Source organism: Taudactylus pleione, unplaced genomic scaffold, assembly GCF_031769625.1.
Source record: "Taudactylus pleione unplaced genomic scaffold, aTauple2 ptg000354l, whole genome shotgun sequence".
Lineage (NCBI taxonomy): Eukaryota > Metazoa > Chordata > Amphibia > Anura > Myobatrachidae > Taudactylus > Taudactylus pleione.
This window is the reverse complement of record NW_028284755.1, coordinates 11628-27010: the sequence shown is the minus strand read 5'-3', so window position 1 is coordinate 27010 and position 15383 is coordinate 11628. Positions and strand designations below refer to the sequence as shown.

The window sequence follows — 15383 nt, the reverse complement described above, 5'->3', positions numbered from 1 at the left end:
ATCCACCCTGTTACATGTATTGGAGCATCCACCCTGTTACATGTATTGGAGCATCCACCCTGTTACATGTATTGGAGCATCCACCCTGTTACATGTATTGGAGCATCCACCCTGTTACATGTATTGGAGCATCCACCCTGTTACATGTATTGGAGCATCCACCCTGTTACATGAATCAGAGAGCCTGAACACTACAATGAGTTGGTGCTTATTTATTGCCTTAGGGAAATTGCAGGTCATCTATAGCAATTCAGCTGTCCTTAATGGAAGTGTTTCCATGGTAATGTATTGCTATGAGCAGATTACCTCTTCTAGATCTTCGATTCAGGGAGTAGGCGGGGCAGTATTGATTAAGAAAGGGTTAAATATTACCTCGATATAAACTAGATTCTACTTTTTCAAACATCTAGTACTATTAGTTATTATTGCATAAGATATGTCTATGTATAGAAAGTAGTTAAGGTCACATTTGGAGCATCCTACTGAGATGAGGGAAGTCGGCGACCCTTCCCATTGCCCGTATCTCTTGGTTCTTTAATGAATAGACAGGAATTTCTGATTTTAAACAACTCCTAACAAAATAATGTAAACATTTTTGATAGCTAATGATAATTTCAAAGTGATTTTAACCTAGACGTCACATTCCATACTAGATGTGCTACCATTATATTGATATAGGCTTCTTTAATCTTAATTGTTTTCAGTCTGATACAGAACATAGTGTTCCATCATGTTTCATAACAGTCAATCATGTTCTGTATACTCTGCATTTCTTGATACATTTCAAATGTATTTGTTGTGATACTTGTAATGCACCTTCATTTTAGTGTAAAGTGCTTTCCCTTTAGGAAACACTATACAGATTCACATGTTCATGTTTTGTATAACAGATGCAGTTGTAAAAATGGAATTTTTTAATTTTTTTTACTGTTTTGTTCTGAGTATCATTGTTCTCAGCATTCACTGGGATGTTACCTTTGGTAAATTGTTTATATATTCCTTTATGTGATAAAAGTACCATAAACATCAAATATGTTCCCATAGGATTACTCTAAAGGATTTGTGAAGAGTTATGTTTGCAATACTACCGTACTATATTAAGCAAAAAGAGGCTAGGGGTTGTTAGAGATGGGCGCACATGCACAAAATCAATACTTCAAAGTTTGACTTTTATTAGCTATTATATTAAAAATTCAATTCACTAGGAATGGTACAGTGAAAAATAAAGGTGAAAATAAATTAATTAAATTGATAGTGTATAAAGATAGAAAAATGTGAACAAATAATGTATAAAAAAGCAGGGTCCACCATTTCAATTTCCCATTATTATGAAAGCAATGTACTATGTTGAACCGGAGCAAAATTATATGTAATATGTTAATTTAATATATCTAATAACCTACATATAAATGCTTCTTGTTGTTCATAGAGCTAAATTGGTAATGGAATTCACTAATACTGGTGGTAATAATATGACATCTACTTGAGTGGCTTGCAAATACTTCATCACTAATGTCCTCCTTTAATATAAGGCATAACTGCTGGTTCAATCCTTGAAAGGTCAGACAATCTCTGGGGAGAACGCTGCTCTTTTTTGTTTAATATAGTCTAACTTGGTTGGATTAGGGCTGCACCCCCATAAATTGAACATTACTGGTTAATTACTATGGAGCCTTATACATGACCGTAATTCGTCATATATTGGAGTGTGCAGATATACTCTTTCTCTAGAATGGAATACTACCGTACTGCAAGCTTTTTACACTGGAATATTTAGTCCTTTTCTTGGTTACAGAAAGTAATCACTGGAATATTTAGTCCTTTTCTTGGTTACAGAAAGTAATCATTCAGCCACTTGTACATCTACCATTTCTCTCATGGCTTTTTAAGGTCACAAAGTCTCTCTGGATCTACCCAAAACTCTGTCCCTCTCTGTTTAACACCAGCTCAGCTGCTACTCACAGGCTGGACAACTTAGTTTTCCCTTAGGATTGATCTATAAATCAGTGATGCCTATAAACATGAATTTTGTGTCAGAGCTACACTACAATGGTTTTTTTATGAAGAACCTTATACCCCATTTTTCACATTTTATTTTCTTATGTCATGGCATCAGAATTGAATTTTTTTCACAAATTCTTAGCAATGCTTAACTTGAAATATCCGTACAAGTTTTTTTAATTTACATGATATTTAATTTATTACAATTAAAAATAAAACATCTAAATAATTCCTGAGGTACACCTAAATAATCCCTGATTAGATTAGTTGCCTTCAGAGGCTAAATAAATAGAGTTAAAGGGTTTTCATGTGATGGTTAGCCAGTGCATTTCCAAAGAAGGGTTTCATCTTGCAGATCAAGAACAGTAAAAACAAAACTCAAAAAAGGGTTCTCAAGAGTACCAATCTTGGTATTAAGGATTCCAACGATTTATTAATATTCTCTTGAGCATTACTCATCCTTAGCACTATGTGCAGGACAAGTACCACTTGCCCTTAGCATTGGAGGGGTTATAAAGGTTCTTCATACTTTGAGAATCTTATGTGCATATAATAAAAAAGTCTCTTCTTTTTGAGGTTTTCGGGTAGTGCTGTTATTTTTGTTCTCATTGAATGTTTCAAGGGAAGGTAAGAGCATCACTACATTACCAGCTTTAGCATCATAAAAGCAGTCTGCATGAAACAGTGCTTGGGATAAGATTTACATGCTAGCAGGACTGACACTAAACGCAAGAATTATCTGTGTGTTTAAATAGCAAAATAAATCAATGTACTGGGTGTCCCAGTCAATGCCCAGATATCAATCCCATAAATATTTGTAGGAATTATATGAAAATTGCTGTTGGCCAAAGCTCCCCCTCCTTAAAGCTTTGTCCAAGAGTGGCTACTGTGATTATAGTGCAAATGTGAAATTATTCTCTAATAAAGTCTTTATAATAAGTTGTTTCTCTTGCAGCAAGGCTGGGGAACACTGGACCATGAGATTGTAGGTTGGGGCTGGAGCTGGCACTTAAATTAAACTGTAGCTTTAAATCCTAAAATCCTCCCCCATATAATCCCAGTGTTCTTTAAGTGCCTGAGGAGTACGGCACGATTTTACTGGGCTGCTACGCAGCTCGTTATTGTAGCTTATATTTTAATTTTATTTGTAATATTTCATTTTACTTTGAAGTTAGGTAAGCTGTACGCTACTTACAGCACACATGAGTGTTGCGGCTGCTCGATGTGGTCTGGGGCCGGCTGGTGTGGGGGGGGGGGAAGCGCTCAGCGGGGACCCCCTACAGTACTCCGATCACCGTTTGAGATCGCCGGGGTCCGGCGCCCGCGGTCACCCTGTTAGAGGTGGAGGGAGCTGTCCTGGATGGCGGCCGCCATTTTGCCAGGCTTTTGCGGCGGCACCCCTCCCATGCATGACAGGCTGCCCAGATGAAGCGTGCTTGACCAGAGTTTTCCCCCGACACTGGGAAGTACTCTAGGTCTGGGGAGCGTGGAAATGGAGGGGACGGAGCTTACAAAATCTGCACTCCCCCCCCCCCCCCCCCCCCTCCGTCAGCAGCATGGAATATGCACCCTGCCTTCAGCAGGGGATGCACAGGGAGTCATTCATCTGCAGGCCTTGCGAGATTCTCCTGCATTTCACAGGACAGCTCCACTTCTCGCCTGCACCTTCGCTGAAGGCTAAGTACTGTGCACACTTGTATGCCTATGTATGTACTTATATAGCCTGTGTCACACTATATTAGATGCCTATGTTCTAGGTCACCATGCTAATGTCCTCTCAGTATATCAGACCGGCTGTCTTGTGTTACAAGAGTACTGCCTATGTCATATTGACTGCCTATGTCACACTGTATTAGCTGCCTATGTATTAGGTCACATTGCTAATGTGCACGAAGTATGTCAAACTGACTGTCTTGTGTTACAAGGTGTGGCACGGATGGTGTAATGGTTAGCATTGCTACCTCACCGCATTGTGTGTTCGATTCGCGCCACAAGCCTAACTGTGTAGTGTTGGTTGGCAGGGATGTTGCTAATTGGGCTCCTACATAGGGTAACGTGCAGTTGCCCTTAGGGGCCTGGTGTGTATAGGGCCCGGTGGCACACAGGCATCTGGGGTGCTGCGTCCACCATGGTGGGACAGTCATGGGCTCCGGCTTTCAGCAGGTTCGTGTTTGCCCTGGCGAAGCCGATTGTGCTTCACAGGGAGACCAAGTACAGACTTTTGTGTTACCTCATCTGTGTCGCAGGCTTCTTTCCCTCTATGGGGTTAAGTTCCCAGCTACGGTATGTCCAGCTTGGGCTCCGTGCTTTGCGGCATCAGGATTTAGAACAGGTTCCCCTCATTTGGCATGTTTTTGTCAGGGATCCTCTGCTGTGCGGGTTCCGCCGACCCGCTGTTACAACGAAGGGTGAGGACCTAATGTCCTCTTCGACTCATTGCTGCTGTGCGCCACTCTCTAGGCAGTTTTGTTATGGATTCCCAAGCGTTCGGCGAAACTCTCCAGTCTCCTCAGGGAGGCTAGGAGTTGCCAGATTACGAGGTCTCCATTCCTCGCACAATTTCTTCCAACAAATTATGTATCCAGGTGGGAGCACCAATTCCTGTTTGGGGCTTAACATCCTTTATGAATCTGCTAGCTGAACCTTGGAGGGTTGTCTCCTGCTTCTTGGCCAGCCTTTACATAGGTGGCATGTGAGATGGTCACTTCTGCTGACAAAGTTGTCGCAAGACTTTACAGTGGTTCGCTATGGGATTCCCTGCCGGATTGGCGGTACAATTTCCTGGCGGACTCTGTTGGAGGCCATGCAAGACAAGCGCAGGTAGCTTATGAATTTCAGCTATGGCCGTTTGGGCTCGAAGGGCCTTTTGGGATTCATAACCAGATTGTTCCTTACAATATTTTCTGTTTAGTAGGAATGTTCTTTTTTTTAGCCAGTACTGGATGCTGTATTCCCCACAGGTTGAGAAAACACGCTTCTTCCGGCAGCGCTCCCTACCGGCGGGGTCTACGTTTCCATGTTTACGCTCCTCCTTTCGGGGTGGTGTGTCCTGGCAAGGTCTGTCGTGCCACAAGCTAATTCTACCTGGGCAGGGGTTCCAGAGGCAGTTTTTCTGGGTACACTGTTCCAAGGTAGCCTCGTGCCTAATGGGGTATCTTATACCCAGCTTGCATGCAAAAGGTAGCACGGTTGCTCCAGTTCAGCAACCACAGCACGGAGACCAACACATGCTTGCTAGGCGTCTGGAACGCGAATCTTCACTGTTTTAGGCAGGTCTTCTTTCTTCCTCAGTCAGCAATCGAATCTGCCCCCAGTCTGTGCCGGGCCCTACCGTTCGGTGGAGCCCTTGCCCATATTTCACATAGAAGGTATTACAACTATGACTTTTTCAGATGTTCTGCTTGTGACTGATACTTTGGCTTCACAGTTACAGACCTTCCTAGGTTGCCTGTTTCACGTACTTTCGGATCAATGCTATATCCTAACATTCGCAAGGCCTCCCCTGCTTCCTTGTGGACGCCTTCAGCTCTGGGGGTGGCCTTCGACATTTCTCTCCAGCGTGGTTTCTCTTGTGGTGGCCAGTGCACGAACCTTTCTGAACTTGGTCTCACCGGTTCTGTTGGTGCCTCGTCCGTCGCTCTTGTGGAGCATTCGGTTATTGGGCATGAGAGTCTCCAATTAGAGACCATTCAGTGGACCAGGTTCTCTCACGGGAGTTCCAGTGGGTAAGTCTCCAACCTTGTAAGGGTTGCCCGGCATCCCTCTAGTCTCTGTTGCTTGTTCGGTCGAACAGCACTCCTCGCTCTCAATTGGTGGATGGTTTCCGTTATTCTACTCTAGGTCCGTTCCTTGGTCCCTCCGGGATGGGCTTGTGATGCCCGCGGATGCAAGTCTTCTAGACTAAGGAGCCGTAACATTGCTTTTTCGGCTCCAGTGCCTTTTGGTAGCTGTCCGTAACGACTCAGCTGACTGAACGGCTCGAGCATCGAGCCATTTTTCTGGCTCTCTTGGGGACCATGTCCGTCCTCACCGTACAGCAGGTTTGCAGTCAGTCAAACAACTGCACAGCAATGGCAGTGCCATCCGGGAGGCCCAAAGGCAGACCAAATTTTTTTCTGGTTGAATCCTTTTGTCCCAAATCTCTCAGCGGTTATGATACCGGTTGTGTGATATGGGACAGCGGACTTCCTCCCTGGGCAGTGGTCTCGCTATCCTGTGGTCTTCCTGCGATTCGTTCGGACGCTAGGTCTTCTGCGAGAGGTTCTCAGTGGATGTCTTGACTGTTCTGTGGAAGTTTCGGCTAGTGAATCTGTTTTTGCCGACCCGCTGTTACCACGGGTCTCCTGGCGAGTAGAGGCTTCCCGAGTACGGGTAACCCTACAGGCTCCAGGCTGGCTCTGCTGGTCATGGTGTGGGGACATTCTCAAGCAGTCTAGTATGTCCTGGATGGTGTCTTCCACTTCGTCCAGACCAGCTGCAACACGGTCCATTGTTTCTACACAGGGACCTTCCTCCGTTGGTTTTCTCACCTGGCTTTGGTGACCAGGATTTGGAAAGCTGACTGTTTTTCTCTCTTGGTGGTCCACACAGGGCGAGCCCGGACACAGATTCCATCTTGCGTTTTACTCTGAGTTGGGAAACTCTGCCTCTTGTGGTGGGTACATTATAAGTTTTGACTGGCCTGCATAAGACCCCATCAGGGCCAAAAGATGCCACTCTCGTTACCTCCCCTCCCCTAGATCTAGCCCTGCCCCCTCACTTTTGCAGAGGGCAGGGGGGACCGATCATCAGTCCCCCCTGCTGCGGCTGATATCTGCACACACAGAGGTCAGGATACTGGCAGCAATGTCAGCGGTCACAGACCGCCGCATCACTGCAGGGGGTCTGGGGAGACAGATGACTATATATATATATATATATATATATATATCTATCTCTATCTATCTCTCTCTATCTATATCTCTATATATATCTCTATCTATATCTCTATCTATATATCTATATATATCTCTATCTACATATCTATCTATATCTCTCTCTCTCTCTCTATATATATATATATATATATATATATAATTTTCTATATATCTAGTGTATATAAGCACATGTGTGTGGGACACTTCTGGCCACAGTAATCAGGGCTCACGTGGGACAGGTGGAGCTCCCCGGGTACAGTACAGAGCAGCAGTCGCGGCTATCGAGAGCCGCGGCTACTGTTTCTAGTCTGGTCACTGTCAGCCAGCAGCTGCAGCAGGAGGGTGTCCCACCAGATGCCTGGGGACACAGCAGGAGCCGCGGCTACTGCTTCTAGTGAACGGGTTATGCCGGCTGCCCGATCACTGCTGGCCACAGTAATCGGGACACAGCAGCAGCCGCTACACAGGAACACACGGCTACCCTTGCAGCGGGAGGTGGGTGCCGCCAAGTCCCGATCACTGTGGCTAGCAGTGATAGGGACATAGAGGAGAAGTAGTGGCGGGTGTAGAGGGACCGTGAGGTCCCTCTGATAAAGGCAGCTGCAGGAAGATTAGCTTCCCGCAGCCACCTAGTGGGTTTTTCTGACTGGTCGCATCAGGCAAGTGGTTAAAGAAGTACTGAGATTGCATGGGGGGAGGAGCTTAGGATTTAAATCTACAGTTTAATTTAAATGCCAGCTCCAGCCCCAACCTACAATCCAATGGTCCAGTGTTCCTCAGATTGCTTAAGAGAAAATGATTCAATGGTAAGTTGACCAAAAATCCTATCTTTTTTATTTCTCTTTTCATTTAGGATACTGTAAGGAATGAAAATAGAAAAAATACAAGAACAAATAAAATGACCCCTTCATCTATACCAAGTCCTTCCATTAACAGCTATGAATCAAAGGTTTGTATACTTTTTGTTTACTAAGTACCAGTGTCTAAAAATAGCTTTTTTTTCCACATTGTGCACAACTTGCAGAAATGCACATTCTGGTAAAATGTTTGTTTTTCTCTGTACTATCGTACAACATGACATTAATATTGTTGACATTTTCATTTTTAAGGTTGTCTGTCTAAATGTTTTCTCGGCTCTCCTCACATTCAATAGCCATATAGGTTTCTGGCGATTTTATTAATTTGATATTTGTCAGTTTGTGACATCAAGTGTATTAGTGCTAAAAATCATATTCAGCATTGTTAAATTATTTTCCTCATGTTTAAAAATAATTAAAAACAAATGATGTAGTTGCTTGTATTGACTGATAGTGCTGCTGTATATACAACCTAAATATACAAAATAAAAGCTCTGGAACCACAACTCGTGATCTTTTCTGAATTGGTCCGTTCCCATACACACAACATCCCCTACTGCCAAAGAGCTCCTTTGTGTTATATCCTAGGGCAATAAAACTGAAAAAGCTTGCCTAATAATAGAGGTTAATAGTGAAAAGGTATAGCACTGTATTGCTGGAAGATATGTACAAACCAGTAAATTAAAGTAATCTTAAATTGAAATATTCCCTTTAACATTTTTTCTAATAATTTACCCAATTCTATTGCATTTTTAGTTGTACATATTATTGCTACCTCTTTTTATCAACAACTTAGACGTTATGTTTTGGTGTATTATTTGATGTACATGCAAACATGCCTTATGAAAAAACCTGAAGGCAGCATGTAAAAAAAAATATTAAACACTTCTTTGTCTTTATTTTACATATATAGAAAAACAATTTGTCATTACCTTATGTATTGTATTTCATTTAATTCTCTCATTTCTATTTTCAGAAACTCACATTGAAAAAACAGCCATCTACTACAAGCACTGCATCCAGCCGGAAAAGAGAAGGAACCCTACAAAAGCTTGGCGAATTTTTACAAAGTTCTCCGTCCATCTTCCAGAGCAAAGGTATTGTACCTTTTGTAATATGTTAGTTTTCTTAGCACATTTTCAATTATGTTATTCTGGGTAAGAAGATATATTGTGAAAGGTATATTGTTTGTTTGTTTTTAGCAAAAAAAATACTTGAAACAATTGGGGCTCCAAAGATTGCAGATTTAAAGGGTATTAAAAAAGAAGATGAAACTAAGCCCAAAAAAAGTAGGAGAAAGTTATACACTGCCGAGATCTCCGCTCCACTAGACATCCCAGCTCATTCGGTAAGTAGGTGATAAACTTACAGAACTACTGTCTGTGTCTAATTTTAAATTGTAATGCATTATAGGGTTAATAATTTAAACAAATGTGGCAGTATGTCATACATACTTCCTTATCCATGGTTCTAATTCATCTTGGCTGCACAGATCCATAGGACCCCCCTTTTCTTCTGCCAGTGTAGTACACTGTTGGCTAGAGGATGGATGGTATTAATGTTACATTTACTGGAGAGTGTTGTAAGAGAAAAAAAGAGTCATACACAGAAATACTTTTTAGGAGAGAGAATATTTGCCGTCGATTCATATAGGTGCAGATCTTGGTCCGGAAAGTGATTCGGTGTCACACCTAGATTGTGGATGTTTGAGACAGTTGTGCACAAAACTCAGCGATTTTTATAGCTGTTCTGGGGGTACTGTATATGGCAAATATACACAGACACCCACATTAACAACATTGTGCTTTCTATTTGACTTGACCCTACTGTGTAGATAAGAAGGCTTTGGCACTAAGGCTTCTCCAGCTAAACAGCAGCTTATTGTAGCCAGTTGATAGAATAATAACACATAAAGAGTTGTGTAGATTCTTCTAGTGCCTTGGGGATTGTGCTTCGTCTATACTGAGTTAGGTGCTGATTCAGAGGTTCTCGCTCTGAATAAGGACGGATTAAAAAAAAAAAACAATCTGCCTCCAGGCCACTCGCATAGCTGTGGGTGACCACCCACAGCTTGTGGGGGCGGCCTGGCGATTATCGCGACCATTAGGCTTGCGACGAGACACTTTGTGGTAGGGTCTCGTTCCCGCAAGCCCCAGTGAACTTCCTGCTCTAATAGAGCAGGAAGTTCACTACTGACATCACATGCGATGTCAATAGGGCCGCCCACAAACGGCAGGCGTTCCTTCAGGAACACCTCCGTTTGACCAGCCACCCCCCGAACCCGCCTACAAAACTGGGCGAGCTGTTGATCAACATAGACAGCCGCCCCGTTTTGCTGCGAACCCCGAGCGAGTGAAGTTCTCACTCGCTCCGGGGCTCGCGCACGCACAGTGCACACGCCGTGCATGCGCACTGCCTGACCATCGACCCACTTGCGAGCGGGTTTGAATCACGCCCTTAGTCAATACACCACGTAACAAAAATCAACAAAGAAAGAGCTTAGGTGCAGAGAAAACGATGGTTAACATAACATTAGAGTCAGCATGTACACAGACATTCTCAGGTCTCTTTGTGCCAACGCTTGATAAATGTTTGTGCATAGCCTTCGGCACAGTAACAACTCATTACAAGTATAACTATTTCTCTCTAAGGGCCGTGTTCAATTAGCCACGTAAATTACTGTGTGAAGAAAAGTGCAGGTAGCTTCTGACTTTTACTCCACGGTGCTATTCAATTCTAAGCTATTTTCATTGCGCTGTAAATCTACAGCTAACATGTAGCATTAGCCCATAGATTTTGGGATAATTGCCCAGAGCTATGGGTTACCGCGTTCACGGCACCTGCGATAAGGGCACTTACTGCGGATTTGTGTTCAAGCCTCCCTCCCGCGTTAAGTGTGGACTACAATTGAATAACCCCGGCCACTGCATTAGCTTGCAGCTAATTGAATCTGGCCCTAAAACTTCAATTGACTTTTCACTCTGCTGACTCCTTAGTTAACACACAAACTGTTTTAGACTCATGTGATTGTTGCAATGTAATACTCAGATGCTGCATTACTCGCCATACACAGGAAAACTGCAGATCAGCTGCTTTAAGAAAGAACTTAATCCCCACACTTCCTTTTCTTTTAAAAGAGGCTGTCAAGTTTAGAAACCCCAAACCTTCATCTTAGGTTTCCATTGGAGTGCCAGTTTAGTAGGTTCTATCACCTAGAACATGTCATTACCTTATATCCTGTTAAATTAAATATTTTCTTATTTCAGATCATTATGGACACTAATGAAAGGGAAAGCGACCACCTTATAATGAAGAGGCGATTAAGATCAAGAACAGCTAAATAAACGTTTTCTTGTTCATTTATTCTGTGGTATATAGAAAATATATGTAGATATGTTAAATGCTGCTTCTTTTATAGCCTTACTGTACAAATTGATACAAGTAGTTATTTTACAAAAAAAAAATAAGATTATTAAAGCCTGATTACTGCCTGGTATGTAAATGTATATCTTGAGCTTTATATATTCATAAACATGCAATATTTAAATGTACTTTTTGGTACATCACTGAATAAACACCAATCCATAATCCAGTGTTCAAATTTTTGTACTATAGAGGAGCCCAAAACTTGGTGACCTCATATCTCTGCTATAAATGGCACCAAGTATACTTTCATGCAAGCCCACACCCCATCAAATCTTCAAATTTGCTTTTCAGTTCTACACCTAGACCAGTGGTTCCCAAACTGTTTTGAATCACGGCGCCCTAGAGTATCAGCATTGTTTTCACGGCACCCCTAAGTTTAACTTTGTTATTGATAAATTCAGACACAAATGAAGTAAAGTAGTAAAGGGAAGTAAATTGTGCTTAAATGCCGTCCTTAGGCTCAGTGGTGGTGGACAGGTTTGTGCCTCTGTTTGTCACATATTTACATTACATTGACCATAAATAAGTTGATTTGGTGCTGGACCACCAACCTGAGGTACCCCTGCTAGTGTCCCGAGGCACCTCGGGGTGCCACAATGCATAGTTTGGGAACCACTGACCTAGACAATAAATTTCTCCTTGGCTAAAGAAATTATTTTCTTTGCCTTTGTTTTAATGCTTTTTTCATTTTTCATAGGATGCTAAGTATTCTGTTTATGGTTATATTTGTTGTCTCAGTCCTATTGACTGTAGCAAAGCTGGCCACACATGCTATAGTATTGCAGCCAATATCAGTCGCTCTGCCTAATATCAGAACATCTGTGGCTCCAAAATGACCACTATCATCAGTTGCAGGAAATTTGCTTTTGTAGGTGACTGCTTTCTTTTATTGGCAATTATCATCTAACCCTACTAGCATATGTGGCACTAAAGCCAGAATTGACCTAACTGCAACCAAGTAGAAATATGCAGGAGCATATATACCGATTAGCCATAAGGTTTAAAACCACTTACTTAATGGTATGTAGGTCCCACTGGTGCCTCCAAAACAGCTCTGGCCCATTGAGACATGGACTCAACAAGACCTCTGAAGGTATCCTGTGGTATCTGGCACCAGCAGATCCTTTAAGTCCTGTAAGTTGCGAGGTTGAGCCTCCATGGCTCGAACTTGTTTTTCCAGCACATCCCACAGATGCTCGATCAGATTGAGATCTGGGAAATTTGGAGACCAAGTTAACACCTTGAACTCTTTATGTTCCTCTAACCATTCCTGAACAATTTTTGTAGTGTGGCAGGACGCATTATCCTGCTAAAAGAGGCCACTGCCATGAGGGAATACCTCTGCCATGAAGAGATGTACTTTTAGGTACAGTAGGTGGTACATGTCAAAGTAACATCCACATGAATGTGATGACCTAAGGTCTCCCAGCAGAACATTGCCCAGAGCATCACACTGCCTCCGCCAGCTTGCCCTCTTCCCTTAGTACATCCTGAAGCTATCTCTTCCCCAGGTAGACAATGCACTTGGACATCTATATGACCAGGCCACCATCTTCCATGGTCAAGTTCTGATACTCACGTGGCCATTGTAGGCGGTTTCGGTGCTATACAGGGGTCAGCATGGACACTCTAATCGGTCAGCCCCATACGCAGCAAGCCACAATGCACTGCGTGTTCTGACACCTTTCTATCATAGCCAGCATTCACTTTTTCAGTTATTTGTGCTACAGTTGCTCTTCTGTGGGATAGGACCAGATGGGTGCCCATCACTATATCACCGGTTTAACAGTTGTCCTTCTTTGGACCACTTTTGTATGCTGCATACCAGGAACATCACACAAGCCCTGCTATTTTAGAGATGCTCTGACCCAGTGGTCTAGCCATCACAATTTGGCTGTTGTCAAAGTCGCTCAGATCCTTACACTTGAAATGTGTGAATGGGTATGTAGTACGTTATAGAGGAATAAATAATTTCTGTCTCATTGACATTTTCAGCTTATCAAACCTAAGTGCGAGAACCGTATTCAAACATAAGACCTGCATAAGAAGCATCTAGTGACACTGCTGGGGTATCCACTCACAACTTGGTCACAGGTGTATTATGATATGGGCCTCTACTGATATAACATGGTATCAGAATTAAATACTGCCAGTCTACCGTCAGCCAACTAAAAGCTTTGTTCAATAGTGATTCCAAAAGCTTAGAAAAATGGAGTTCCTCGTCCTGGATCAATAGCTGACTGCCCCACCAAGTACATGAAAAATAACCTGGTGTGTTTCAGTAGGATAAGAAACCAACACAAGTTGATTGGAAAAAAACATCAATTAGTCTAATTAATCCCGGACTAAGTTATGGTATAAACCATGGGGTGATTCAGGTCTATGTGATCTGCCAGCAGCATCCAGCTTGGTTTAGCCTTTAAAATGATTGCCACTTTAAAAATCTGGGGAGAATCGCATAAATCTCTTTGGAAACACAGAGGCTATTACATTTAGCCCATAGGGTATGATTCAGAGTTTTACAGCGACAGTTGTCACAGCTGCTACTGAGAAATTATGGTAATGCCACATACTGGCCTCTGCATGCCCCGAGAATGCCCACATTTTTGAAAATACTCCCGTCACCACCCCTTCCCCATTCCCAAACAGCCACAGCTGAGGCTTAGGGGGCACTGTGACCATAGTTGCAGACACAGATCGACGTATGCACAGTATTAATCCTGCACATGTGCCGATCAGCAAACATTGGAGGTGTACATAAACCATCTGGTTTGCGTATAATTCTGAATCATGCCCATAGTTGCAAAGATTTTTAATAATTTCCAGATACAGTAAACCTGGCTCAGAAGATCATTGAGCATTACATTACTTATCATAATATGTTTGCTAAATGTACCTGTAAGACATTATTGGCATATGTAATATTTGTTTGCATAGTCATGATAATCTTACAGCTAAGTACTTAAAATACACTGTTGTGTGCTGGGTTACAGAGGGTCTAGGGAGGCTGCTGACAGTCTCCTCCCTGTCCCTCTGCATAATGTGCTGCTGTACTGTGGCCAGCCGTAGTGGACAGATAATAAAAATTATGGGTGGGTGGATCGCAGTGACCGAACCTTCCCGAAGTCCCTCCCGGGTTCCGCCACTGGCTTGGTACGGAATATACATTGTAAGATCCAGGACTGATGTGAATGACTAATATTTTCTGTAAAGTGCTGTGGAATATGTTTGCACCATATTTAAATAACCGTTAATAAATATATAGTGAAAGTAAAAAAAAAAAAGATGGCACTCTAAACCCGTTGAAGTGTCTGGTAAGAAGTTGTGCGATATCCAAAACATTTTTAAACATTGCAGTCACCCAATCACAGGAAGGATCAGACTCATTGTTAATAAAGAAAAGTAGATATTGAATTATTTTTACATCACAATAATGCCCAACATCCATTACAATCCATCATGATATATATGAACACATATATAATGTCTCTTATATAAAAAATTAATTGGTTTCTTTGTCCAGTTACGCGTTCAGACACCCCTGCACCGATTGGGATGAAACCAATGCGAGGTGATCCAGTTGGATCCTGGCCTGGTTTTAGCGGGGTTAGTGTCCCGGTCGGACCTGTTGGTGTACGCTGGGCAGAACTTTCACTGGGAGAGCCTGTTCTGAGCGTTCCAGTGGATGTATTTGGATGAAAATTTCACAGAGTGGTAACATTGGATTCCAGAAGACATGCTAGGGGGTTGAGGTCCTGGTCGGACCTCTCATTGGTTTGCACTGGGCAGAACTTTGACCTGGGGACGCAGGAAAGAACTTTGACCAGGAGAGTCTGTTCTGGGTCTTCACTGGATGGATTTGGATGGAAACTTCACAGAGGGGTGGCAGATGGTCTGGGATGCCTAATGAAGTGGTTGGGGTCCCGGTCGGACCTCACGGCGGAGTGCGCCGGGAAGAACTTTGACCCAGAGGCCTGTTCTTGGCCTTCCACTGGATGGATTAGGATGGGATAAAAACTGCATGGAAGGGTGGCAATTAGTCTGGGATGCCTAATGGAGTGGTTGGGGTCCTAGTCAGACCTCACGGTGGAGTGCACCATGCAGAACTTTGACCCAGGGAGCCTGTTCTGGGCCTTCCACTGGATGGATTTGGACAACATCACATAATAAAACTTAATAACTT

The 15383-nt window shown here is 42.9% G+C and overlaps 1 protein-coding gene across 2 annotated transcripts in view; it reads left to right on the top strand.

The window, feature by feature from the left end:
- KIF20B (kinesin family member 20B) overlaps window positions 1-11352 on the top strand; it is a 131201-nt gene extending 119849 nt beyond the window's left edge. For both annotated transcript variants that reach the window (XM_088444327.1, XM_088444328.1), the window contains exons 31-34: window positions 7771-7866; window positions 8751-8871; window positions 8977-9122; window positions 11041-11352. In XM_088444327.1, the coding sequence (XP_088300453.1) occupies window positions 7771-7866; window positions 8751-8871; window positions 8977-9122; window positions 11041-11118 (441 nt within the window). In that variant the 3' untranslated portion in view covers window positions 11119-11352. The remainder of the gene's footprint in view (window positions 1-7770; window positions 7867-8750; window positions 8872-8976; window positions 9123-11040) is intronic.
- Window positions 11353-15383: the final 4031 nt, after the last annotated feature.